Raw genomic sequence first — 26,758 nt, 5'->3', positions numbered from 1 at the left:
AAAATGACAATTGTCGTGTAATCGCCTTCAATGAAGCAGGCCGCTCATTAGATTTCATCAAGCTGGAGCACACACGTCCTTTTTAAAATGCTTTTGTTGCTTAAAAAAAAACAATGTCAGAGTCAAAGTGAAGTTTAAATGGCGCCTTAGAGATGTCGAGGGTGATATAACTCACCGTCTAACTGCCTATTTTAAATTACACCGTTGAGTTACTTACTGCGAGGACGCCTCATTGACCGCCTTGTTCACACTCAAAACCTTTCAGGAAAACATTTGTGCATTCGCTGCCGAGGGTCAGATACAGACCTGGGAGTTATTTTTATTCTGTGATAATCTGCTAACTACAAGCAGATGCTCTATCAGCTACTATGTTCCTTTTTGGACAGTTTTTCCACACATTGATAAATCCCTTCTCGCTGCACTTCTTGCCAACTAACTTACTTTCTAAGTTGCTCCCTTGTGGTTTGTTTAATTAGTGCATAAACACGTCTGAGCTTCAGGACCCTGACACACCAAGCTGGACAGTTTGGGGCCGCCAGTGAGTGTCTGTCGGCCTAGTTTCTGCGGTGTGTGCCGCACCGTCGGCTCTAGTCTGCCCGTGTCGGAGGTTTTTCGGCTGACTCAGCATGTTGAATCGACTGAATCAGTGCACGAGAAGAGGAACGAAAGTGAGGAAAGCAAGCCAACGAGTAAAGTCAAGAGGAAAAACACCTAAGGCTCTTCTCATTTTTCATCTTCATCTTCATCTGATCATATTTTCACAACCACATGGCCATCTGGAATGAAGCTAAGTGGTGAGAGAGAGCGGTGTGAAAATTGATCAGCAAACGGCACTTTGTGTCATAGCAGCGGCTTGTATTTCCGCCGTCCTCGGTGTTGCGGTTTCCCTTTTTGAATGACATAATACAGACTACCGCCGCCTGCTGGTGTGGACAGTTATTTCATCTCACGCAGGCGCAGAAAGTACGTGGTAACTGGCCGTCGGCTGTCGTCTTTGCGGTGTGTTCAAATGTTTTCGGCCAAGACGAAGGCGACGTGAGGCGACGCAATAGTCGGCCTTCATTGCCGCTAGTTCTTTGATGTCAGTTTGGTGTGTCTGGGCTTTTAGTCTAAATGTTGGATTATGAACTGAAATGTATTGAAATTTCACAATACCAACTATAGTACTTAAAAAAAATAAAGTCTAAAAAAATAAAGAGTCCAGTGCTATTTCAGATGAAGTTGAGAGCTGTGTGTCATATTCTTTTTTTGGAGAGGGGTACGTTTTTAAAAGGTGACGACCTTTTCTATTATTTTTTCTCATGAAGGCTATTTGGTGAAGAGCAATGTAAAAAAAACAACACATGAACAATAAAAAAAACTTTTTCAACAAATTATAACATTATAAAATCACTAACAGTGGTTCTTTGGCATATCAAATGTTCAGTAGCATGTCCGCTCCCCACGTGTTTCATTTTCAGTTACCCAACTTTATCGCCCCAAAATACGTCCCTTCTCCCACCGGGTCCAGCATCCACGCGTTGGACACATTGACGTACAAGGCGTCTCCCACGTCCAGCCGGACCCCTCGGCCCTGCTGGGCGCAGTACATGTTGTAGCTGGTGTCGTTCCAGCGCATGGTGCTGCCCGTCTTCATCAGCAAAAGGGACTTGCTGTTCTGTTTGATGCTCTCGTGGTAGATGTACTGGATGAGCTGGGTGTTGCTAATATCCACCGGCGATGCCCCGGCCTGAGTGCTATCCTCTGGTCCCAGCCTGTAGTAGCGGAAGCAGGTCTTGGCGTAAATATAGTAGAAACCCGACTCCATCACCAGCAGTTTCCCCTTCTGGTAGCCCATTTTGTGGCGGTATCCGTGCATCTCGTCCCAGTCAATGGTGACGGCCTTCTTCTCACCCTCTACACGGCAACAAGAGCAGCAGAAAACAACAGAAGGTTTAGTTGATCTATTCATTTTTTGATTGATCATAAACCAAACAAAAAACTTTTTTTTTTTTGTTAAATCCTTTAAAAGTTCTCAACCCGATTTAGTAAAATCACTAGTTTGATACCAGCAAGTTATGCTGGTATCAAACTAGTGATTTCACTAAATCGGGTTGCTACATGTAGCATCACACAAGCTGTCGCATAACTTCCAAAAACTATAGTTTGAGGAGGTCAAATGCATTAAACTTAACTGATAATCTTTTGTGAACATGGAGGAATGTGTTTTTCAGAGTTAGTATTCATGACATGATATTTCGCAAGGCAAAAGCACGCAATAGGCACGCCGTTCTTGCTTTTGGCATGTCATTTGTACGCCATGTAGTCTGTACTGACTGCAACGTAAACGCATCTGCATAAATATGCTACGATCAAAGCTGGTGATGTAGAATAAAAAGTGAAAGAGAAAGACTGCTTACGGAGGGAGGGGAGCAAACACTTATGTTATAACCATCCCTGAACTTGGGAGAGAAGTTAAAGAGGACCATTTATGCTTTTGTGCTTTTTCCCTTTCCTTTAGTGTGTTATATAGTTTTTTGTGCATGTGAAAAGTCTGCAAAGTTACAAAGCCCAAAGTCCACACCAAAGGGAGAAACACTGCTCCTGAACTGCCTAAAACAGCTTGATTGAAGTCCCGCCTTTTCTTCCGTAACGTGGTGATGTCACCAAGTAACACATTTACATAACGGCTAGTTTGGCACGCCCTTAAACAAAGCAGCAGAGCGGGAGCGGAGTCCAAAGAGTTTGGTTCAGTTGACTAATCACAACAGAGAGCCAGCTGACCAATCAGAGCAGACTGGGCTTTTTGGGAAGGGGGGCAGGAGCTCAAACAGAGTGTTTCAGACTGAGGGTGAATAGAGGTGCTGCAGCACAGCCGGTATGAGAAAAGTAAAGCATTTTTTGAACATTAAAACATGTAAATATGTTCTAGTAGAAATCCTAAATACAAGTATGCACCTAAAATTAAGCATAATAGGTCCTCTTTAAATCAGATATGGCTAAATTGACAGGAAAATATTTCTAATGCAACAGTAAATGGACTTTAATTCAACTGGACTCACTCTTAGAGTACTCCTGGCGTACTTCGATCGGTAGATGAGCTGATGGCAGGCTCTCTTTTGGAGTTTTGCACCGTCTGTTTTTCCTTGTGTCTCTCAGTGCGTTCAGAACCGGCTCCGTCTGGACTTCCTGTAGAAAACAGGAAAAAACAAATTTAACACACATCAAACATCAAAAAACATCACTTGTATATATATATATATATATTTTTATGTGTGTCTTATCCTGCTCTGAGAAGTTGCCCAATTTGAAACTTATACCCACATCAGTAAAGAAACATTTAACCCTCACTGTGCCCACATACGAAATTTTCTTAAAGCAACAATACGGTTTTGACATATTTTACCACAGCTTTGTTCAGCTGTCTCTTTGAATAACAGTCTGTTTGTGTGGAACTGTGTCTGTGTCAGTACATGGATGAGCATACATGGACTGCATGTCTGTGTCTATTATCCATCCTGCTAACGTGGTTGTCTTTGGGGCCGGAGGCGGTGAAAGGGAGGCCTCCTGGTGAGTGTAACCTTTCAGATAGTTTGCACTTCTCACGGATTTGGCACAAATAGTATCTGGACTGTGTTCAGCTGATTCTATTCAAGGCCGATGACGCCGCCATCCACACAGTCTGAGCTGGGCTGTCCTCCTCAGGCAAGACGGAGCGTATACACTCAAGGAAAACATGGTTTCCAAGCAAGTAAACAGTTACTGCATCGGAGCTGCCAACTCTCTTACACATCTGGCATGAGATTAAAATATCAGGCGGGAGTGTTTTTGTTGTTCTGCCTCTACCTACCATCTTATGATCCCTTTAAAAGTTCTACCACTTTGTCAGTGACTTGAAATTAGTACGACATCTTTTTCAATTGTGCATTATGTGCAACAGATGACAAATAAATGCGGTAAATTACGAATGTCAGCCAACTGTCAGTGAAAGAATATCCTGAAGGTGATTTATGGTTTCAGAGTAATTTCCTCTGATCCAATAATCTCAGGTATCCTGCAATATGATCTCACCCTAACTCCGAGCCAACACCTAAATAAGAGCCAACGACGGGGAAATGGAAAGTGTTGATTTAGACAGAAACATACCAATTTATAAACCACACACAGCGCCTCTGAGCCCAAACACAGCTACAATAAACTCCCCACCAACACCATTTACATGGTTTTGTAACACTGCACCTGTGCTGTTGCTAATATTACTGTCAAGTATTTATTCACATCCCAGACAAATTTGCAGCACAGCTCTACAAACTAAGATTAGCACTGTCTGTCCTCCAAAAACAAATTTTCTGCACAAACATGTTTATGGCGCAGCGTCTTGGAATGAGACGGGGAGTAAACAACGCCTTGCCAAGGCTACAAAGTAATTGTGAACGCGCTCCCAATTGGCCCTACACTGTGGGATCTATCTTGATTTGTGGCGAGACCGCGTCATACCTCTATGACCAGAGAGGAGAGATTATTTAAACAAAGTAGCTGCAGCTTGGCAGCTTCCCGATCAGCAGTGTGATCTAGAATTAAAGCGCGGCAACGGTGACAACCGCACTGCACCAGACGGAGTTGCTTCACGACGGAGAAATGTCTGCCTTGAAATATACATCTGTATACGTCTTGATTTGACATGCTTGTTCCTAGATTACCACAGTGCATGCAGGCCTCAAAGTTCAGCCCTTTAACTGCTGTACGCACCACATAAATCATTCAACATCTCCATTATGTTGATGAGTGGTTTCGGAGACGCTTCACCAGAACAAAAGTCCTCTCACTCAAAGCTTGGCCACCAAAGCAGATGGTCTCTTTGGATTTCAGACTGCATCAGTCAGATCTCCTTTGTGCACGGTTGCACAGATCTCCACAGACTCTAAACACTCAGATCACGGTGTCTGATGATTCATGCGTTCTCGCCGCTCCCGAGATTGCGCTGACCACACAGCCACGGTCCGGTGTAAGCCAAGCCTGCACATCCTGTCTCACATCAAAAGAGTGATCTGACAGCTGCCCACAGAGGCCTGCTATCTAGCAAATCCCCTGAACTGTCAGCGGAGAACACCGGCGGTCTCAGGGCCAACCCTAACACAACACAGTGTGGGCCAAGTGGACCTGTCACCCCGACACCTCATAAAGCTCCCAGCACGTCTCCCTGCGCTCCATGGGAAAGAGCCGACGGCCAACGACACAATGAGTTCCTCAGTCCAACACAGGCTGGGTGGTTTGTGTAAATGCTCCACCAGGGATATTCAGGGCAAACACAAATACATACTCTCAAAAGGAAATTAAAGCATTATGGGAAACCAAACACTAGTAAAGCAAACCAGTCATTTTATCCTTTGTTGTTTTACTTCCTGGTTCAGTTGGTTTGTTGCATTTGCTCGTCAAAACCGGTGCCAAAAAATGGGCGGCGACTTCCAAAAAAGGGATTAGAAAAAAATGACATGACATCAACAATTAAGAATTCCAAACTATAACTCCCTCATGCTACTGCCGATCATTGTAGAAATACTCTGCAACCGCTGACGCCGACGGGTGACTCACTAATAGCCGATGCAGTTAAATGCTTTCTGTGCACAGTGTCAGTAAGCGATGAGGCTCATCTAGCAACAAAGCTATTAAATGAGTCTATATCAAAAGGCAGAAAAGGTGTTGTTCCTTCTGTGGTCTGACCTCGCCGCAGCCCTGTGCGACCACCACCTGGGCTTTACAGAAGCCATGGTATGCACTGTGAAAACACACCCATGGGAAAAAAATCACGACTTCTCTCTGCAAAAATTGCAGACGATTCTTATTCATTTTTTGCAGCTCTTCTCTTTTAAAAACCACATTATTGCACGTACTGTACTTCCCCCTTGACAGTGACAGCAGGAAATACCTGGTGAGCTTCAAAACATTGTTAAAGCAGACTACTGTCGGCCTCTGAGGCGTTACGTTTGCCTGTTTCACCACAGTTTCCTTTCAGTGACATGTTTTAAGTAGGAATAATGGCGATCAGTCCTGATGTTTAATGATTGATAACAACATGTTTTTACACAGCAGGAGTCTTGCTCTTAATACCAAAGACCTCAGGTGTGTGTGTGTGGTGTCGTAGCAGGAAGGAAACTTGTTATAATGCAATCTATGTGAGTGGACTGTGCTCCGGTCGGAGGGTGTGTTGTGCTGAGGTTAACCAGAGGTCAGACTCACCTCTATCGGCCGGTGTGGGGCTGTAGACAGATCTACCTGGAGACAGAAACACAGGAGGTTAGAGAGGTCGGTGTAAAAACATGATACCAATAGTTATGCCAACTCCAATCAGCATTATCTGTTCCCTGACAGGTGTGGGTGGGAGGGATATCATACAAAACTTACGGAAAGACAAGCAGCAATTCAGGTTTTGTATGTGTGTGGGAGGTTAACTTATTTTCCACATGTCACTCTGCATTCCACCGCAGCAGGCGAAAGCGATTTTGGAAACTGAGCGCTTTTTTGCAAGGCTGTTGTCTGAATTATTTAACATCTAATACATAAAAAATAAAATGGCCACAGGGCTTCCGTGCATGCACACAGCCAGATGCATATAAACAACAATAAAAACACTTCAGCCCCTTGTGTTGGAATAAGAGAGAGAGCAGCGTTTTTAAACCCATCAGCACATTCCTACATAGACGCGGCGCTGTGCCGATTCCTGCTCTCCTCCACCATCTCCAGGAAGCTGTACAGGTGTTGGGGGGCAGATGATGGTCTGGTGCCAGTCAACTACTGACTCACGCTGTAAAGTGCTACCAGATGCAGCTGCATTTGGAAAAAAGGCTGATCCAAATCACAGCTCTAACTCTGACCAACAAGAGGGCATCTCATGCTGCTGGGTATTCGAGGAACGCTTCTATCACTCCCAAAACATCTGGAGCCGCATCCCTCTCATCACATAATCGGATAAATCCCACATGTTATTACACAAATACGGTAACAGCTACATTGTGTCTCCACTTATGGGGCTTTTTTTTTTTTTACTTCTTTGCCTGCCTCCCTTGTATTTAGTTTTTCCCTCTGGCTGACATCCAGTACATAACTAGCTACTACCACACTGCTATGTGTTTATGCAAAGACAAGCCAGAGAAACTGAACACAAACAGTGGGAAAGAGACAGAGGCCAGCAGAGAAAGAGAGAGAGATGCTCCCCAGGTGAACTTTCAGCATCCTAACAGAGCCGGGATGCGGTCTGCTCTCTTGGCTTGTCGAAACAAGACAATTATTCAACTCCAAACCCGCCGTAAAGTTACAAAAACAACTGCGGCAGAGCATAAATGTTATTAAGTTCACAGACACGCATCCTATACAGGATGGCAAAGGCGACCTGACAGAAAGCAATGAGCCATGATGGAACAAATGTCTCAAGATTTGATGGTATCTTCCCTGAGCTTTGCCAGATCTCCTTGAGAAACAGCTCTGCTTATGCTCCACAGTTTATAGCTTACGACATGTATAAATTACAAACAAACCCCCCCCCACCCCCTCCGAAACATGCACAAGAAAAGAAGCATGCAGCCTCAAGTGAAAACATCTGTATTTTCAAGATTCAAGATTCAAGATTCACTTTACTGTCATTTCACTGAGTATTTGCATACACAGAAGGAAACGAAATATTGTTTCTCCCAGCTCCATTGCATTAAAAAGGATAGAATAAATAAGTATTAAAATTAACATATCTAAAAATAAGAATAGAAGAATAAAATAAGTAAACTTTTCAGACACAATTTCATACAATTTGCAGTCATACACCCAATTTGCAGTCGTGTTTAACAGCAGAGAAAAGTGCATTTATGTCCACAGTAAAGTGCTGTTTTGCATTACTGTTCCAAAAATTTGCAACCATGCCATCTTGCTGAGACAGACTGAGATGTTATCATTACAAAAAAAACAGATTCATGATGCTTTTGGAGTGGAGCTGCCTGCAGAAATAACTAATCCGTTGGAAAACAATGTCATCAGTGCCTTTAAGAGATGTTATCTCTAAAAGTCTTGGTGTTTTTACAGCAGTGGGGTGTTTTAACTGTCTGCCTGTCTCTTCAAAGAGACGCCAAAAAGAAAGTGCACCAACTGTTGGCGCACAAAAAGTGCAGAAGTGGCTCCATGTTGAGGCTTTTTTCTCTTTTCTGTTTTTTCACTTGTGCACATTTCCTTTACTTCTAAGAGCACACACCGACAACTGGAACTTATCTGGAGCTTTATGGCACTATAAAAGATTGCGCAAAAGGACTTGGAAGAAGTGTTGACAGTGTTTCTTAGATAAATATTTACATGCATAAACCAAAGCTCGAGTAAACCTACAGGGCTGTGCGTAAAGTGCGTCATTACGCATAGGAATAAGAAACCTTAGACCACACAGGGTCTCGGTTTGGAGCCTACCTCTTGCAGGTAACCAGTCAGGTGTAATAAGATGGCCACGCTGGAAGCCACCTGGAGCAATCCCATAACAGCGAGGGTCCCGAAGAGGAGCGGCCGGTACGTGGGCTCGGAGCTCTGCACCGGGTGGAAGCGGTGCTGGCCGGCCGCCTCCAGGTCCACGGTGTTCCGCAGGTAGCCTCGGTACTCGCTGTGCGTAGCTGCCATGGTGTGGTGTGTGAGTGTGTGTGTCGTTCAGCTCCAGGGCCAGGTCCTAAGACTCAGTGCAACGAAGGAGAGAGAGTCTGCAAGAGTCCTCTATAGTCAGCTGAGAGGTGGGTGGGCTGAGAGAGAGAGAGAGAGAGGAGAGAGAGAGAGAGCGGCTCCTCTGCAGCCAATCAGAGAGATCCTCCTCTACAGAAACAAGACTGAAAGGAGACTGAAAGGAGACTGGCAACCGGACCGACCTGAGCTGAGCCACCGACAGGTAAAGCGAGCCTTTATGGCTCCACAGCAGCTGAACACGTGATCCACCTCTTCTGGTCCACACCCCCCAGTGACACACTGAGGCTGAGATCAGCAGCACAACACAGCAGGGAGGAATACATTATGTGACTGATATCAACTTAATGTACATCAGTCATCAGTTTACAGCTTATAAACATTGTAAAAAAAAGATTATTTAGGTCCAATTTAACAACAAAAAACACTAAATGTTGCAACTAAATACATAGAAACTAAAATAATATATATATATATATATATTTATATAATATATATATATATATTATTTTAGTATGTTTTTTGTTGTTAAATTGGACCTAAATAATATTTTTTGTGTACTTTTTTGTGTACTAAAATAATATATATATATATATATATATTATATATACTAAATAATATATATATATACTAAATATTATATTACTAAAATAATATATATATATATATATATATATATATATATTATTTTAGTTTCTATGTATTTAGTTGCAACATTTAGTGTTTGCAAATAATCTTTTTTTGTGTTTAAAGGCTGTATATATATATACTGTACATATATATATATTTTTGTGTATTAATTTGAAACCAAAGTTTTAAAGGAACAGTGTGCAACATTTCGGGGTATCTATTACCAGAAATGGAATACAATATTAATAACTATGTGTATAATCCCCTGAAACTAAGAGTCGTTGTGTTTTTGTTAGAGCCCTTTTATACCTACACAGGGAGCGGGTCCTCTTCACGGATGTTGCTCTGCCATGATTCGGACAGAACGGACAAACCAAACTCTGGCTCTAGAGAGAGCCTTTCAAGCTTTTTACGTTACGTGAAGGACATCGTAGTTCTCCAACTTAGCTTGTGAGCTGCAGGGTGCAAAAGCGTGGTATCGCCAGCCGCCATCTGACTTCTGTTGTCTGCTGGCGGCCCACGTTACCGCAGTCTTGGAAAGGTAGGAGTGAATGGAGGGGTACTCGCACCACTAGATGCCGCTAAATCCTGCACTCTGTACCTTTAATTCATGAATTGGAAACTTTTATTTTCATAAACAACTGAGAATAATAATTTCTGAAATGGTTTTCTCACGAAAAAGTCTAGACACATCTAGACGTCTCCTACTTCACTGAAACTTGTGTAAGTTGCACATTGGGACCATGATTGGCTTCTATCTTAAACTCAGATTTAAAGTGAGCACAGAGAATCTTCCCAACTTCAGCAGATGAATGTGAACGCATCTTTTGTTGTCAAACTGCACAAAGAAGGTAAAACATCCAATAAACAAAACACATTTTTGAGAATAAGTTAGAGACATAAAGCGGCGGGTAAATGCATGCATCTCTTCAAAGAATGGAGAGAAGAGCTGGCTCGATAGCTTCTTTTGAGCAGCTTATCCACAGAGGTAATGTAGTTTACATACAGAATAATAGTTTACATGTTTTCAGAAATACCTGGGGTGTGATAGGTATAGATGATCGTCATGACAACTGATATTTGGAGGTCCCATCCTTGTACATCACATAATCATTTATGCTCAGTGGATGAATTAATGTGTAATATTGTGGCATGATAGACTGCCATCTTTTGAGGGGTGGTTGGGGGGGTATTTTTTTTTTTAAACTTATTTACTTATATTTGTATATTTTTTATAAATGTTATTGTATGTTTAAATGCTGAAAAAGCAATAAAGAAAGTTTTAATAACATAAATGCATGCATCTCAATATTATCTAATAGAACTAGATAGATTTGTTTACACTGACAGTTTGTCTCATAATTATCATAGTTTGGTTCCTTTTGTTTAACACTCAGACTCACTGAGAGTCATTACTCATCATGTTCTGGTGTGGCAGAGCTCCAGTCAATGATACTTTGTGTCCTGTTCAACTATTAGTTACATCACACAAAACCGGAGTTCTGATGAATGAAAGCGCAAACTTACTAATTACTGTATTAGCCTACTTAATCCATCAATGTTTATTGTTGTCATGTCAATGCAGGAAGCATGGGGTGTTTTTTGACAGCTGTGTCAGTCCAGACAAGGAGGCGGTTAATCCCCCTCATATCTGCTAAGTACCTGGAAAGAGTTATTCATGCATTTTTTCACATCCGATTGTAATTTTCTCTAAACTGGAATTAGCAAAAAGTCCCTGGCAGGCATTCAAGGGAGTTTATCAGTCCTCTCCTCCCCTCACTTCTTGTAAATTTTTAAATAGATTAAATTCTTTAAAGCGTATTTGTTTCGTTTTAAGGCTCATCTGGATCTGGGCCACCTTCCTCACGCGATCTACTGCTGGTTGTTGCAAAGACAAAGCTGAAAACCAACAAGTAAAGTTGTGTTTACTTGTGGACATCGATTTTACTTATAATGTCTCAATGGGCTTTATAGGCCATGCATACACAGCAGGTGCAGTCATGACCACATGCTGACTTTTTGTTGTGCATTTTGAAGGACTATACTAGTTCGACATATAGAGAAATACCACTCTCTATACATTAAATTTTAAAGATGCAGTGTGGAGGATTTGGCGGCATCCAGTGGTGTGGTTGCAGATTGCAACCAGCTGAGTACCCCTCCGCTCACTCCTCTCTATACATATATGCACCTCACTATTGTTTTAAGACAAATAATCTATCCTTTAACCTTTCTTAAATATAATAGCCTGTAATAAGATATAGACATATATAGAGGACAATAAGATAAGACATAATTAACTGCTGAAAACGACTCAATTCAAAGTATAAATGCAACATTATTTAGGTTTGCTCCATGAACACCACTTGTTTTTTATGCACCGTCACCATGACACAGCCAATCTAACATCGTCAATATGAACCCATCCTACCAGTCAGTATCTTTGCACATCAGTGATGCTCTCCAAAGTGGAAATCACCTTTCTCTTTGATCGGCTACTGTTACAGAGGAGATTCAAATCACTCTCCTTCTGTATTTCCTTGTCTTTGTCGTTCGTAGTAAAAATGTTTTTATCTCAATTAAAAGTAAAATTGCAATTTTTACCTAAGAAGTCCATGAAATAGCAAATGCTTCACAGCAAAGACAACTCATATAATTACTAAGTTTAACTCAACACAGATGACAACAAACCTGGATTTCCACTATTACAGCAAGTGAAGAAACTGATACAGAACCTCAACCTGTCATTGTGAGTCAGTGTGTGTCTGACCACAGATATCCCTTACAGTCCTTCCTACGTCAACAGATGCCATTTCTTCTCACCATCAGTGAAGTCTTCTTTCATGAGCTGCCTCTTACGTCAGTCTAACGTCTGATCTACCTACATAGTGATGTTGAACAATAAACAAAAACTTCCTTTAATCATGATGACAAGTTTCAGTGTTTTAAAAAAGTTCTCTATGCTATTTGTTTGATGACGTCAATTAATCATTGTTCTTTTTTCCATGAAAAGTTACAACAGTGAATGTGTTCTTTTACTGAGAACTACCTGGATTACACCCACACACCAGTTCCCAGGGCCGCCGCTACCACCACACGCATCACGCGCTGTGCGAAGGGCACCAAATGCCAGAGAGGGCACCCCAATTATGATCATCATCATAATAATCTTAATGATGACAGGTTCGAGCAGCCACACTGCCCCTCTCACGCGCGGCTCGGCTGCGTCTCTTCTAGAGATTCGAGGTCGCAGGACAATGTTGTAGAACATGCAGTGACTTGCAGGGCTCCATGAATGAATATAGTATGGGGTTTTAATGGTGGATTATTATTATTTACAAATTACCACACATTTCGTAACCTTTCTCTGTCTAAAATAAATATAAATTACATTTATAATGAAATGAAATGGCCATTATGAAAGGCAAACTTGAAAGAAAGGGCTGGCAGCAGTAGCAGAAACGCAGCTGGTGTGAGCACCCAATGCGTGAATCACGCAGCCGTTCAGTGAGGCAGCTGCCATGCGCTCCTGACGTTCCCTGTGTGGACAAAACGTTGTGTGCGACTAATTGAACAGTTCTTTTTTCTTACAAATACAAATATTTGTTGTTTTTATTTATTCATTTATTTTATTTTTTTAATGTTTGGGGGGGCACCACAAAGCAATTACGACTAGGGCACCAAAATGGCTAACCGAATACCTGCCAGTTCCCCTGTATGCAATTGCATTTTTTTGTTCTTTAATGTTATTTTTATCTCCCTTTTTGTACACTGACATTTCTTTTTAGTTTTTTTTCTTTCTTTAAAAGATTTGTTCTACATTTTGAGAAATACGCTAACTGGCTTTCTTGCCAGGAGTTAGATGACAAGATTGATACCACTCTTTATGCCTCATTTCCACGGCATGGTTCGCCTTGACTCGACTCAACTCGACTCAACTCACTTTTGGTACCAGATACGTTTCTCTATTTCGTTTTCCACATCTTCAGTGCGACACTCCAACCCGTTCTCATTCCCGGGGCGTCAAATACCGACGCCTTGTCACGACCCTCGGTATTCAATATTGCCGCATAAGGCACCCTTTAGCGATGGTAGGAGATGCACCGAACTTTCCATTAACTATAATGTAAACCCGTCCAAAGCAACAGTAAATGCTCTGGGTAAAGTATGTGCTAACGTAGTTAAAAGAGTGAAAGAGACACACAGGACGGGCGGGAAGGGAGGTAGATGGGTCCAACAAACACAAGGCTTTCATTCAGGAGACTGCTGTTCGTGTCCCATGCGTTACGTTTCACTTTCACGTTACAATCAGCTGTTCGTTCGTGTCCCATGTTCACAACGTTCAGTTTCATTTTCACTGTACAAACATAGTAGTTTTAAGGCCAACCATGTATTTTTTTCCTAAACTTAAGCAAGTGTTTTTGTTTAATTCACAACATTAAGCACGTGTTTACTGCTAGCGTAAGGTGACGCCAAGGGGTCTGACAAAGCGTCAGTATGTAACGAGATGGGATGAGAATGTGATGGTCACTTGTTGAATCCTGACCAGTCAGAGGTCTGCAGTTTGAACTCCACCTTCTAGTATCGGCTCAGCTCGCTTGGAACCTCGACCGAGGTGGTACCAAAAAAAGTACTAGGTACAATCTTTTGCTAACGGACCGTGCCGTGCCGTATCATGCAGTGGAAATGCAGCATTAAGCTACAGCCAGCAGCCAGTTAGCTTAGCTTAGCGTAAAGACTGGGAACCGTGTGAAACAGGTAGCGTGGATTATTTATATGAACGTTCTCCACTGAAAACAGCAGCCTGCTCACAAGCAAACAAGGCTGAAGAGCGTGAACCGAAACAATGAGTTGAACGCTTTCACATTACATGCAATCATTTGATCCATATCAATATAAATATATCGATGAATGCGGCTTTAAATGAACTGTGCAAGTATTCCTGTGTGCTTGTACGGCAAGCAAAGTCACTCTAACTTGAGCTCTGTGTCACAGCTTCAGCTACATAAATAAAAATAGTAAAGAAAACAACAACATGATGCTATTAATTCCTTCACATCTTCTATTATAATCCGCTTACACGTCCATTCTCCACAATAAGGTATTGTCACATGGCACCGCCTCGTTTAAGGCCGAGCGTCCACAGACGGTCCAGCGGTCACACATCGTGGCCGTTGCAGCATCTAAACACGGCAGTGGCTCCTGTCAGCCCAGAGAGTGACCTCCCTAACCTCTCCCGTTTTCCCACTGCCAGCAGAACAACAGTGTAGTATTTGAAAACCCAGCAGAAAAACGAGCCTCCTTTAGGAGCGGGAGTTATTTTAGGCAGAAGCAGTGACAATGGAAAGGAGGGGTGGTTGTAGTAGGTTGGGTGAGTTTGCGAAATCCAAGCGATTTCTGGGTGCCAGAGGAGTTCATGGGAGAAAGCTGGCTTTTTATATGTGCCCCCCACTCCACCCCCCCTCTCCTAAAACCATCAAACCTCATGGCGCTACAATCGTTTAATACTCCGTCATTATGGGCATTCTAACTTCATAAAACCACACACATGATTTCGGTTATGTTGTACAACCACATTCCCCCCCTTACTATTACTCTCGTTTTTACCACGCTTGTATAGGACTGCCTCTGTTGATGTTTTGCTTCTGAAATGCAGCACAAGGACCGGAGTCTGAGCTCCGCCAGAAGTTTCTCCCCGACGATGTTTCGGAACGTATCGTTCCCGGGAGACCTTTTGAACTCGGCTCCAGCGACCTCCTGCACTTGGCTGGCCGTGGCGCGGTCTTGGCACCGGCTCTGGATGTGGTACTACGGAGTGCTCGTCTCTCGGTCAGGGGGCCGTTAATACACCATGAGAAACTGTGTTTAGCTGTGGCTTTCCTGTGCCCTCAGCAATTTCCTCAAAGAGTAAGGAGCCCGGTGCTGCGGCAGGGAAGAGCGGAGGCCGATGTTCAGGTTAACGTGTGTTTGTTTGGGTTGTATCACACTTTTATTCATGTTGACTCTGGAGCGTGCGTGTACGTGCATGGATTTGAGAGAGAAAAAAAGAGAGTGTTTGGACGGTCTCCATGCCCCTGTGTTTTGCTATGTTCAGCCTGCCAGGGACTGGAACCTGATGCTCTTTGGGATAATGACAGACAGCCAAAAGCCCTGAAGCTGTAGAGAGAGGAAGAAGAGATGAATGAGAGAGAAAGGTTGAAGATGGGTAAAGTGGAAGAGAGAGAGAGAAATAGATGCAAAGATAAAACTTGAGACAGGGTGTACCATTGCCACTCTGGTCAACGCTTGCATTGTTATGAGCATTTGATTATCTCTGGTTTTTAAGAGCATTCCTAGTCAACCATACCCTCGCTCTCACCCTAAACTCTGCAACCTCACACTGGCAACACGAACTCTGACGTCAGCAGTTTACGCCGTCTGAGGTATCTGGGTCAAGGGTGAAGGTTCGGGGTTCACGGACAAGACTGCGGAGTCACGGTGAGCACACAGGATCCGGTCAGTCTGGTTCTGCCCATGGCTATTTCAGCTTCAAAGCAAACCAGCATGATTCCACTGGATTCAGCCTGTTTTTGAAACCAGAAGCGTAGAGATGCATAAATTTGAGAAGCCAAATATGAGGAAATGGTCGAGCTGCTGCCTGGCATAACTACGCGATGGCACGGATGCTGGGCACAGCTGCTGGAATAGCATTTGATTGAGTGAGCACTTTGAAACGATAACAGGATTCCTCGCGTGTGAGAAGGACATCGTACACCGAAGGTAGAACAAGCCCGGATTTTTCCACTGTTTATTATTTCTCTCTTTTATCTGATTGAAAGGCTGTTTTTTAAGACTCGCGGCATGAAGAGCAGAGAATTGTCTCCCTCTCCTCACTCCCACATCCTCTGCGGTAAGAAGGTCACTCAAAGTCTGCCATAAAACACACACACATACGCACACACACACATATACACTGCCTTTCCTTGCTCCTCGCTTGAAACTTCTTACACCGCCGCCTCCATAGCAACCCCAATGTTTACACCCCTCCTCTTCCTCCTCCTCCACCTCCACCTCTCCTGTCACATCACACCAGCCTGCGGTTTTATCAAAACTACGCATTTGAGAAGAAAATTGGGGTGATGATCAGCCCAAACAGGGATATTCCAGACCATTAGGCAGATCTCATTTCAGCTGATGTGTGTGGGTTGGAGAGTGTGGGAGAGTCAGGCTGAACACTGAGCAGGCTATCAAAGCAGCCGCTTCTGGACTGTGTGGAGGGAAATGCAGTTAAATGACAAGTGACACCACCAGAGTTGCATTCACTGCAATTCGTATTTATATTTAAGCAATTAGCGGGCTGTTATGGTTATTAATGCTGCTGCTTGGGTTTCCTCTGGAGCGGCGGCACGTGGGAACGGGGCTGTGGGAGGGGTCACATGACCACGCCTGCCGAGAGAGGAGGAGGACGCCCTCAGAGCTGTAGCCCCGAAGTAGACGCAAAGGCAGACTCCTGAGAATCCTGAGGAAGTTGAATTATATGAAAGAATTAAAAGGAACTGTGTGTAGCATTTTGGGGGATCTATTAGCAGAAATGTAATATAATATTCATATTTATTATTTTCATTAGTGTAAAATTACCTGAAACTAAGAATGTTTTCTTTAGTTTAGAATGTGCCCTTCGTATCTACACAGGGAGGAGGTCCTCTTCACGAAGTCCGCCAAGTTGCTCCGCCATGTTTCCGCCATGAGTGTGTGTCTGAGTGCCAAACCGTGGTACCGCCAGCCGCCGTCTGACTTCCGTTGCTCCTAAAGCAGTGTTATTATGGTAAAGATGGCCTCTGCACTTGGCGACTCACGTTACCGCAGTCTTGGAAAAGGAGGAGTGAGTGGAGGGGTACTCAGTCGGTTGCAATTTGCAACCACATCACTAGATGCCACTAAATCCTACACACTGTCCCTTTAATATAATGAGGCTGTTTCAAGGAAATAATGTGAAAAGAACTAAAAAAAAAACAAATAGATTCAAACCCTTAAGCTGTTTAAAATCCATTTACACAAGAAAAAAAAGAGTTTTTTAAATGATTCACATAAAATAAATTTAAAGCTGGAGTGTCTCCCCCCTCTGGCAGTGAGAGCAAGGATGTGGGGAGGTGGCTTTCATCCAGGAGACCGTTGTTCATGTCCCGTACAATCAGCTGATCATTCCTGTCCTTGTTTTCACATCAAGTCACGTTTTCACTGCAAAAACATAGCAGTTTTAAGCCCAGACATGATGTTTTTTTCTAAACCTAACTAAGTGGTTTTGTTGCCTAAACCTCAGCAAGTGTTTTTGTTTAATTCACAACATTAATCATGTTTCCTGCAACCAAAAAGTGACGTCGATGGGTCTGAAAAAGTGTCAGTATGTGATGAGTTTGGATGAGAATGTGTTGAAACTTCATGTCAATAGCTGTGGAGAAATTTCACAGAAACCCTCCTGGTGGCGCTAGCAGAACAGTCAGGGGAACACCAAAGTCATTAGGCTTGGGAACCATGATTATGTTTACCAAATGTCATGGAAATCCAACCCAATAGTTGTCGAGCTGTCTCAGTCTGGACCAAAGTGACGGACCGACATCACCATCCCTAGACCCATGCTGCCACTGTGGCTAAAAATATGCCGATAAAGCCTCTGTGGGCCATGTGGGCACACACAGCTGCATAAGAATGATGGACTTTTGCTCAGTCAGTGGGAGCCAAGCTTTCCTTGTTTAAAACGCGTGTGAACACACGTCGCTCCCCCACTTGGAGCCCGACGCACTCGGCAAAAGTTAAACACTCGGGCCTGTCAGCACTCCCCCGGTGCTCCTACATCCTCTCAACCTCTGCTGCTGCTTCCTCTTTGCTCCCTCGCTTCCCTTCTTGCTCTCATCTCTCCATCTTACATCACATCGCAGACAGTGTTCTCTGTCCAAACAATTTAAACCTTACATTTCACTCTAAGAGTTTCCAGGGACACAGCAAAGTAGCTACAAGAATCCCACACTCTGTTAATGGTTATGGTGACCTGGAATTGGGTCTAACACACTCTAAAAGCCTGAAAGAGCAGGGTGTGGTTTTGGCCAGCGAGGTGCACGTGAGCAGATCAGCGAAGCATGCTGTGTAAATTCGACGTCTTGGACGACCTCTCGTGCTCCGTTCATATCGAAACCGCATCTCTCTTATGAAGCATTCATTCCCTACAACAGGAAATCCATTGCCAGTTTGACTGCCATCGAACCGGGCTGGGAAGAGGAGGAGAAGGAGGAAAAGGAAAAACACCAGGGCAGGACCGACCATGACATCAGCAGGAGATGTCTCTTATTCAGTTAGCCGTGTCAGGATCTCCCAGACTTGACCTCTGCTTCCTCTCCGCGGTCACATCAAAGTGGCGCAGGCCCGGCCTGAAGACACAGACCGCACTGTCATCGCCAAGGTGGGCGTGAGTGTGGAGGAAGCGCCCTGAGGTCATCGAGAAACATGATTTGTCAAGATGTTTCCTCATTCGTGTGCTGTCTGTTAAACCCAAACTTACGCACGCACCTGAGTCAATAGAAGAGTGGGTGGGAGCAGACGGAAGATGAGCAGAGACACAACAGCGGATGAAGCAACCCCTCTTGAGTGAAACAGCGGACGCCTGCTGGTTTCTCTCTGTCCGGGGTGGGAGCGATGGGGTGCAGGGTGCACCACGCTGATGGATGCTTGTTGTTTCTGTGAGTCAGACCGGCTGACTACTCATGTTCACAGATAATACCTAATACTATTGACCATGTTTCCAGGTCCACACCAAGCTCCATCTGCTGTTCTTAATCACCAAAGAGTCAAAACAGAGCCGTCAGTTTGGGAAACACCAGCAGCCCCTCTTGACTCTGATATTTCCCCTCCGCCCACACTCCTCTTTCTGCTCCCTTCCAACACATAAATTCAACATGATTCAGCCGTTCCCCACCGGCATATACTCTTATCTCTATCTATTCCCCCTTCTCCGTTTCACCACTGTCTCCGTCCCGTCGCTCCCACGCTGATAGTTTTCATTGTGTCGAGGTCTTGGGTCGCTCTGGGAGTTGAAACGTCTGACTTATTGTCCGTGCCTGCTGCTTGGCTTTCATACACACTCACAGTTACAGCATCATGATGCGGTCACTCCTGGAAACAAGCAGACAATAGCAGGGAAATGTCATCTCACGTTTTGAAAGTGTTTCCAGCTCCCCGGCGGTGACTCCGTGGGATCTTTCATTAGCCGCGGCCTCAGTCATAAAGTAAACAGGATTAAGGAAGTCCACCAAAACTTCTGTTACCATGACATCAGCAAAAACAACACAGGAGGATACGTATTATGTTTCTTTATCGGTGATTCCCAACAAGCATACTTCCCCAGGTAAACTGTACCTGGCAAGATTAACTGATTTGAAACTATATACACTTATAGAGTGCATGAAAACTGTTACATAAGTAAGGAAACCTCATTCAAAACTCTAATAATCCAGCCTTGGAACAGAGCCTTTTCTCAACAGTATGTCATGAGGCTCGCTGCATATGTTTAGATAAGGACGGCAGTTTTTTTGAAAAACAATATTGTTGTTTAATCAATATTTCTGTTTTTAGTGTCCGTTATTTCCCATGAGCCCCAGACCTTCGCAGGCTAAACGTCACAAGTCGTCAGAAGAGGTGAGTCTGTCGGGGTCGAAAAAATCACTTTAGAAGAGAGACAAATCCCAGATCGTAGCGACCTGTCAATCACTAGGTAGCCACGCCCTAAAGCATCCCCTGCTTTATGGTCTATTTGACTCTAAATGGGACCATAACTTACTAAATGAACATCATGCTGTATTGAAGTAGACTTGAAACTAGCAATTGAAACCATAAACTCATGTTTACAATGTTTACTGAGGTAATAAATCAAGTGAGAAGTAGGCTCATTTTCTCATAGACTGCTGGCTGTTAGAAAGAATGCAGGTTTACAACACTTCAGCATTGGCTTCACTTTTCAGACCCAGGAGTTGCCCACTGGTTAAAAGTAATGGATAAATTGTTCAAATAGATAGATAACGGATTAATAAACAGCTAACAGTAATAGATAAATGGTTAATATAGATGGCTTAATGAATGGATAAACAGTTGTGGATACATTATTGAAAGAGCTAAAAGGATAAAAAGTTGATTGTTTCAACATCTGCCACTCCAAGTAGTGTTAGTAAGAATATTAACTTGACCAAACATTGACGGTTCAATTGAGTAAAACATGATTGCAACACAACTAACGTGTATCTTAAATCAATTCAAATGAACACATTTGGGACCAAGATGGTTGGTGTCAATGAAGGTGATCATGAGCTCATCTAACAGGGCTGTGAGGGTACGTCAGACAAAACATGTCGGGAAGCACTGAAAGAGATGAGTAGCTTAAGTTTTGCATAAACAAAGTCCTAAACTATAGTATAAGACTTTAATTCCCTTACAAGGTGCAGGTGGTGGAATTGCGAAATGTAAAATGACTTAAACACTCCCTTCTCTCATGAATCCAGTGGGAAAGTTAAGTGAAAAAAAAACTTTGAACGATTCGATTTTCCGCTCCATAAACTTCTTCAGGGTTACAGTTGGATCGGGAGGTTTTTGGACCGGACTGCAAACCTCCGCCTGAAAATATATCACAAGTTCCAGGAGAAAATTAATTTCCGAATTAGCTTTTATGTCAAAAAGCTTTTGGGAAGCGCCTCATTGCTCTGCATGCTACGGTACAGTAGGTCATCCAGCGTGACCTCAGACCCACCTCTGTGATTCAGCCCCTCGGCTCATTAAACGCTCTCACCTATTAGTTCATGGTGATGAAACAAAGAGCAGACGCGTCAGGAAGAGAAGAACACAAAACAAAGGATATGTTCTTCAGGTCGGAGTAAACAAAGGCCGAGTAGAGATGATGTAGCTGGTTTTCCCCTTCCCAACACAAAGCCCAGTACAGTATATCATGGATTCCATGGGCTTGAGTCAAACACCCCCCCTCCTCTCCCTCCATCCAGTGGACTCTCCCAACAACCCGGCCGTTTGTTGCTGTTGGGAGGGAAGTGATGTCAGTGACTCACAGATCGACACGGCGGGGGGAGGCGGCGGGGGGATGCACCAACCAAGCCAGGACCCAGCCTATCTGATGTCAGAGTGTGTGTGTGTGTGTGTGTGTGTGTGTCAGACACACTGTGAAACAGACTAGAGTGATGGTACGCTATTGGGCTCCTGTCTGTCTCTCTATATTGCTGACTGATGATTTTCTGCACAATAGCTGCTAAACATTCCTAGTTGTACTGTGTGTCGTACTGTGTGTGTTTGTGTTCATGCACGGTAATCTGCCTGTCAGAGCAGATTAATAAAAGCCTCCTATTTCCTCGTAAACTGCTGTTGTGTCTCGGTCGTGTCTTACATTCCTGTGGCTCCACTTCTGTGAAGCTGCTGCAATCTTCCATTAGGGTTTCTGTGGTCATGTTTCATCATCCTGGCCACTCACTCCGCTGTGGCCACCTAAAGCATCAACTGACGCACTCTAAGTACTGGTTGGTGTGTGTCACTCAACCACCTTGTCCGCGGTAATGCTTTCTCACAATATCCAGGACACGTACTGATAACGTATCTACTGCTACCACGAGAAGAAGAGGAAATAAGCTAAGTGGAAACAGTGTTCAATGGAGAGGCCTTCATGACTTTGATAATGGATTTGATGGACCTCGGACTTTAAAAGTCAGTACCTTTGTCATCCTAAATTGGTATAATATGGGTTTTTGTTTTGTTAGATTAATGAAATCTCCATAAAATATTATGTCCACCGCTGATTTTATTTGAGTTGGTGTTTTTATTTTTTAATGTTGTCATTTGGCTCCTTAAAGGTACAGTGCGTAGGATTTGGTGGCATCTAGTGGTGTGGTTGCAGATTGCAACCAACTGAGTACCCCTCGGCTCACTCCTCCCTTTCCAACTGCGATAACATGAGCTGCCAGGATCATACTTGTATTTTGGGTTTCTACTAGAACATATTTACATGCTTTAATGTTCAAAAAACACGTTACTTTTCTCATATCGGCTGTGCTGCTGCAGCTTCTCTTTTCACCCTCTGTTTGAAACGCTTTGTTTGAGCTCCTGCAAATGTGTCACTTGGTGACATCACCACATTACCGAAGAAAAGGCAGGACTTCAAGCAAGGCGTTTCAGGCAGGTCAGGAGCAGTGTTTCTGTGGGGGAGAGTAACTCCCTTTGGTGTGGACTTTGGGCTTTGTAACTTTTACATGTACAAAAAAACGATATAACACTAAAGGAAAGGGAAAAATCACAGAAGCATAACAGGTCCTCTTTAAAGCTAAGGTCGGCAACATTGGAGAAACCAGCAAGAGTACGCTAGATCTTTAAAGTATCCAACCGAAAAACCCAGCCCAGTGTTGCCAACTCTTTTCCAATGAAAGTGGCTCGCAGCTCTAGCTCCAAAAGTCACTAATCTAGAGAGAAATTCATCAAGTCGGCAACACTGACGGTCCATCTCTTCAAGCCTCCCTCAAAGCCACTCCCCCCAAATTATCATTATGAACGTAAACAACAAACATGGCTGTTGTTAGTACTCACAGCTGTCAAGCTAGCAGCTTGTGGAAGACTCAGGCGACGTGCAATGAGTGGACGGACAGAGTGCACGCAGGCAGGTAGGTAGACCATCTAATCACTTACTGCAATAGTCACAGATACCGGATTTTCTTTTTTTTTTGTCAGAGCATTTGATTTATTGATTGCTGTTGGGTTGTGAAGAGAAATTCAACAAATATAACATATAAAAGCCTACATTACCAACCCTATCTTTAAACTATTAGAAAAATGAATGGTTAGGTTTACAGGGCCTCAAACTATAAAAACGACCTTGATGCTGTCTATCATTACAATTAACACAAGTTATTTTTCTTGTGTGATACGGCTGAAAGCTCTGGAAAAAAGCTAGTGAGTGGGCCTTTAGTTGGGATTGTTTTGTCAAGAATAAACTCTGACGCTTAACTTTTACACCAATGTGGACAATCGTAATTACAGCTACTGACCTTGCATGTTAACGGATCCATCGCCGTGGCAACTGGGCAAACTCCATCTGTTGATTAAGACAACCAGAAGAAGAAAATCTAGTAAGTGGACCTTGAGTTAGGATTATTTCCTCTTCACAGCTTTTAAAACTTCTACATCTGTAGCACAGATGAAGAGAGGGAAACATTGATTTCTTGCTCTTTGTAGCCATATCAACCAATACACCAAACACACCTGTAACTTTTAGTTTATTTTGTTCAATAAACAGTGAGAATGTGCATACTGGGATGTTTTTCGGTTCGTACCCACATCAGTTAGTAATGGGACTTTCCCCACTTATTTTTACTTCTTCTCTGCCGGGCTCTGTTGCGTGCTGCGTCCGTGGGTGCGGACACACTGACACCCTGATAGAACTGATCCAGCCATGAAAATATGAATTAATTAGCCAAATAAAAGAATGTAATATGTAAAAGTACGTCATGAACCCTGACATTAAACAAATGTGGTTTTATAAGTGATATCAAACACAACATAGTTCATGTCTTCCTGGGCTCTTTGGGGTGAGAATCTGTGACTCGGTACGGGATAAAGTTTTGTTGTGTTGCTCAGGAAGCAGGAAATGCCAATAAGCCCACTCTTCTTTCTCACCAAGAGGGGACAGCAATTTGCAGAGCTTTAGATCTCCACACACCCCCACATCTCCCCTAATTTGAAGGCTGCTGGAAATGACTTCACTCCGTCGGGTCACCCACAAGCTGAGCTAACCATTTCCTTGTATGGCCTCTTGTTGTCTGTCAGCCGGCTTCCCGCCACTCAAAAGATCAGAGATGTGCTTGTCAGACACATTCCTAACCTCCTGTATCACTACACAGCCTGCAATTAGATATTCTTTCTTCTTTTCTCTCCCTCAATGTCAGACAGACACCTCCATTCATCCATGCTGACAGGTGCTGGCCATTCTAGTGAACATTACCTAATTATATATTTGTGCATGTGTGGTACGGTCTAATCACACGGCAACAATGGCTGTTTTGTGCGGCGGTATCCAGGCATGACCAAGAGGTGTAACACTGTTATTGAGACGGGCTTTAGTAGATACAACATCCCTTCTGTTTCTGTTGGCACCTGCAGCACAAGTAACAGTAAAGAGGTGGAGCAGCCTTGGCTAGTAAAGTGACAGCCTTGTAATAGGTGTGGAGGAATCAGTGCAGTTAACAGCAGGCTGTTATCACTGGGAAAGCCACCCTGAGGAAGTGTTCTTCATGATCACGGATTTACAAGCAGAAAGGAAAGACGGGACTGTCATCAAAGTGTTTAACGTACTTCACTGACAGTAAAGTCTGACTTTCATGTGGTGTCGTTTCTGATTCAGTAGAATGAGATAACCAGCGGTTGTAAAGTAATGACTGTTATGTCTGACTAAACCGGATCATGTTTTGGTTTTAATGTTTATCAACACCAGTGAAGTGTGAGGATATTAGTGGTGAATAAGTACTTGGATCCTTTTCTTGAAGGACCATTGTGTAACATTTCGGTGGATCTATTAGCAGAAATGGAATATAATATTCATAGCTATGTTTTCATTTCATCTGAAACAAAGAATCGTGTTTTCGTTAGCTTAGAATGAGCTCTTCATCCCCCATCTGATTTTTTCTTTTAAGTGTTTTATTACAGAAAGTGTATGAAACCAAAATAGTCACACATTCTGACATTGTGTTACTTATGGATGGAATTATAGCGAAAATAAATGATTCCTCTTTTAGACCCCCTGGAAGCCCCCCAAAGACCCCTGGGGGTCCCTGAACCCCACTTTGAAAACCACTGTATTATAGTACAATATTCACTTTTGTAGTTGTAGTGGTGGAGTTGAAGTATAAACTAGCATGAAATGGAAACACTTCAGTACAAGTACCTTCCATTTTGTAAGTGAAGACAGTACTTGAGTAAATGTACTTTTAACTTTCTGACACTGAGGAATATACTGAAAAATGCCCATAGTCATGACCCGCTCTCCACTAAGTTTTCCTTGTTTCCAGTTATTATTTCCTGTTTTGTTCACTCACCTTTGTCTCTCCTTTCAGATACTTCACTTTCTGCACTTGTGTGTTTCCCTCCTGGTTTGATCGTCTGCCCCGTCCTGATTGTGTTCACCTGTACCTCGTTATCATCCTCCTTTCTCTGTGTATTTAGTCTGTGTGCTCCCCTTTACCTGTGCAAGTTTGTCTTATCTGTTTCAGTAAGTGGTCCAGCCACAAGTTCCTGGTGTTTTTGGACCAACCTTCTGTTACCTTTACTCAAATCTTGCCTAGTGTTTTTGGATTCCTTTGCCTTCTAGTAAAGACGTTTTGTTCACTATCTCTCAGTGAGTCTTTCATTTGAGTCCTTTGTCTTTTGGCACCAGCTTTATACTCATCACAATTTCCCAGAGCCCATAGTGTTCCTACATTTTTTTGTTTTGACAAAAATATTCAATTTACAAAATGAGAAAACCAGAAAATCCAAATTTTTTTAGAAGCTGGGAATGTTTGGCTTTTTTTTATTGGTAAAATAATTAAATGATCAATCGGATTATTGCTGATTAATTTTCTGTTTATCTACTAATCGATGAGTTGATTTAATCGACAGGGCTGTGAAACTGAGTTTCTCTTTTAAGAAACCCATGAAATCACCACTTTAAATGTACCACTTCTCTAAATTCACCAGAGATGTGCTCATACGTTTCTTGGAAGTCATTCAGTATGAAAAAAGCATAAAAATGACTAATCTACTAAAGAAATCTAAAGACCTACTAATGGATTTTGTTTCATTGAGCGAAAGGCTTAAGGCAAACTAAATTCATTTCCGTGTTTGAAACTTGATTTTTATCGGTAATGCAACAATATCACACATAACTACATTTTCATTAAATGGAGACAAAACATAAGAGCACATGAAAAAGCTTTATTGTCACACCAAGCTTCAACAGACACGTCTGACTTCAAGCTTCGAATGTGTAAACTATTCAGCAATGCCACTAGGGAGAACAAGTAGTGAACTCACTGTTATATAACTTACATAATTTATTAAATATCTTTCATTTGGCAGGGTTTTACAAGGAAGCAGGAAAAATACAGAAGTGAGTGGAGGTGAGGTTACAGCTCTCTCGTTTTTCTTTTTTTTCCTGTGGTCAGAAAGTAACACTGGGAACGACAGTAGCAAAACAGATTTACAGTATCTGCTTCTAAATGAAGTCTTTGCAGGAACACATTCAGCTTTCACAAACACAACGATATACTGTAGAGCTATAGGTCAGCTGGGATGCACAGGAATGTAAAGTAGGTAAAGAAAGAAAATAGAAAGGGGGGGCTGGGCAGTGGAAAAAACCTGGGAAAGTCCTACTTTAACAACTAAACATTCACACTGGGAGAGAGTTTGTACA

General features: G+C 42.9%; 1 protein-coding gene across 4 annotated transcripts; it reads right to left on the bottom strand.

The window, feature by feature from the left end:
- Positions 1–1,346: 1,346 nt before the first annotated feature.
- tnfsf11 (TNF superfamily member 11) lies at positions 1,347–25,464 on the bottom strand. 4 transcript variants are annotated; one of them, XM_037790897.1, is made up of 7 exons: positions 25,404–25,464; positions 23,361–23,407; positions 22,903–23,000; positions 8,419–8,738; positions 6,217–6,252; positions 3,042–3,168; positions 1,347–1,896 (listed from the first exon to the last, which is right to left on the bottom strand). In XM_037790897.1, the coding sequence occupies exons 4-7, from the start codon at positions 8,620–8,622 to the stop codon at positions 1,457–1,459; spliced, it is 807 nt and encodes a 268-aa protein (XP_037646825.1). In that variant the 5' UTR covers positions 8,623–8,738; positions 22,903–23,000; positions 23,361–23,407; positions 25,404–25,464; the 3' UTR covers positions 1,347–1,456. The 4 variants fall into 4 exon arrangements, with proteins under 4 accessions (XP_037646825.1, XP_037646826.1, XP_037646827.1 ...); XM_037790898.1 differs by lacking the exon at positions 22,903–23,000 and having other exon boundaries at positions 25,404–25,433; XM_037790899.1 differs by lacking the exons at positions 22,903–23,000; positions 23,361–23,407; positions 25,404–25,464 and adding an exon at positions 8,862–8,952.
- Positions 25,465–26,758: the final 1,294 nt, after the last annotated feature.

The sequence above is a fragment of the Sebastes umbrosus genome, chromosome 13 (genome assembly GCF_015220745.1).
Source record: "Sebastes umbrosus isolate fSebUmb1 chromosome 13, fSebUmb1.pri, whole genome shotgun sequence".
NCBI classification, from domain to species: Eukaryota; Metazoa; Chordata; class Actinopteri; order Perciformes; family Sebastidae; genus Sebastes; species Sebastes umbrosus.
This window is presented reverse-complemented; position numbering and strand designations above follow the sequence as displayed.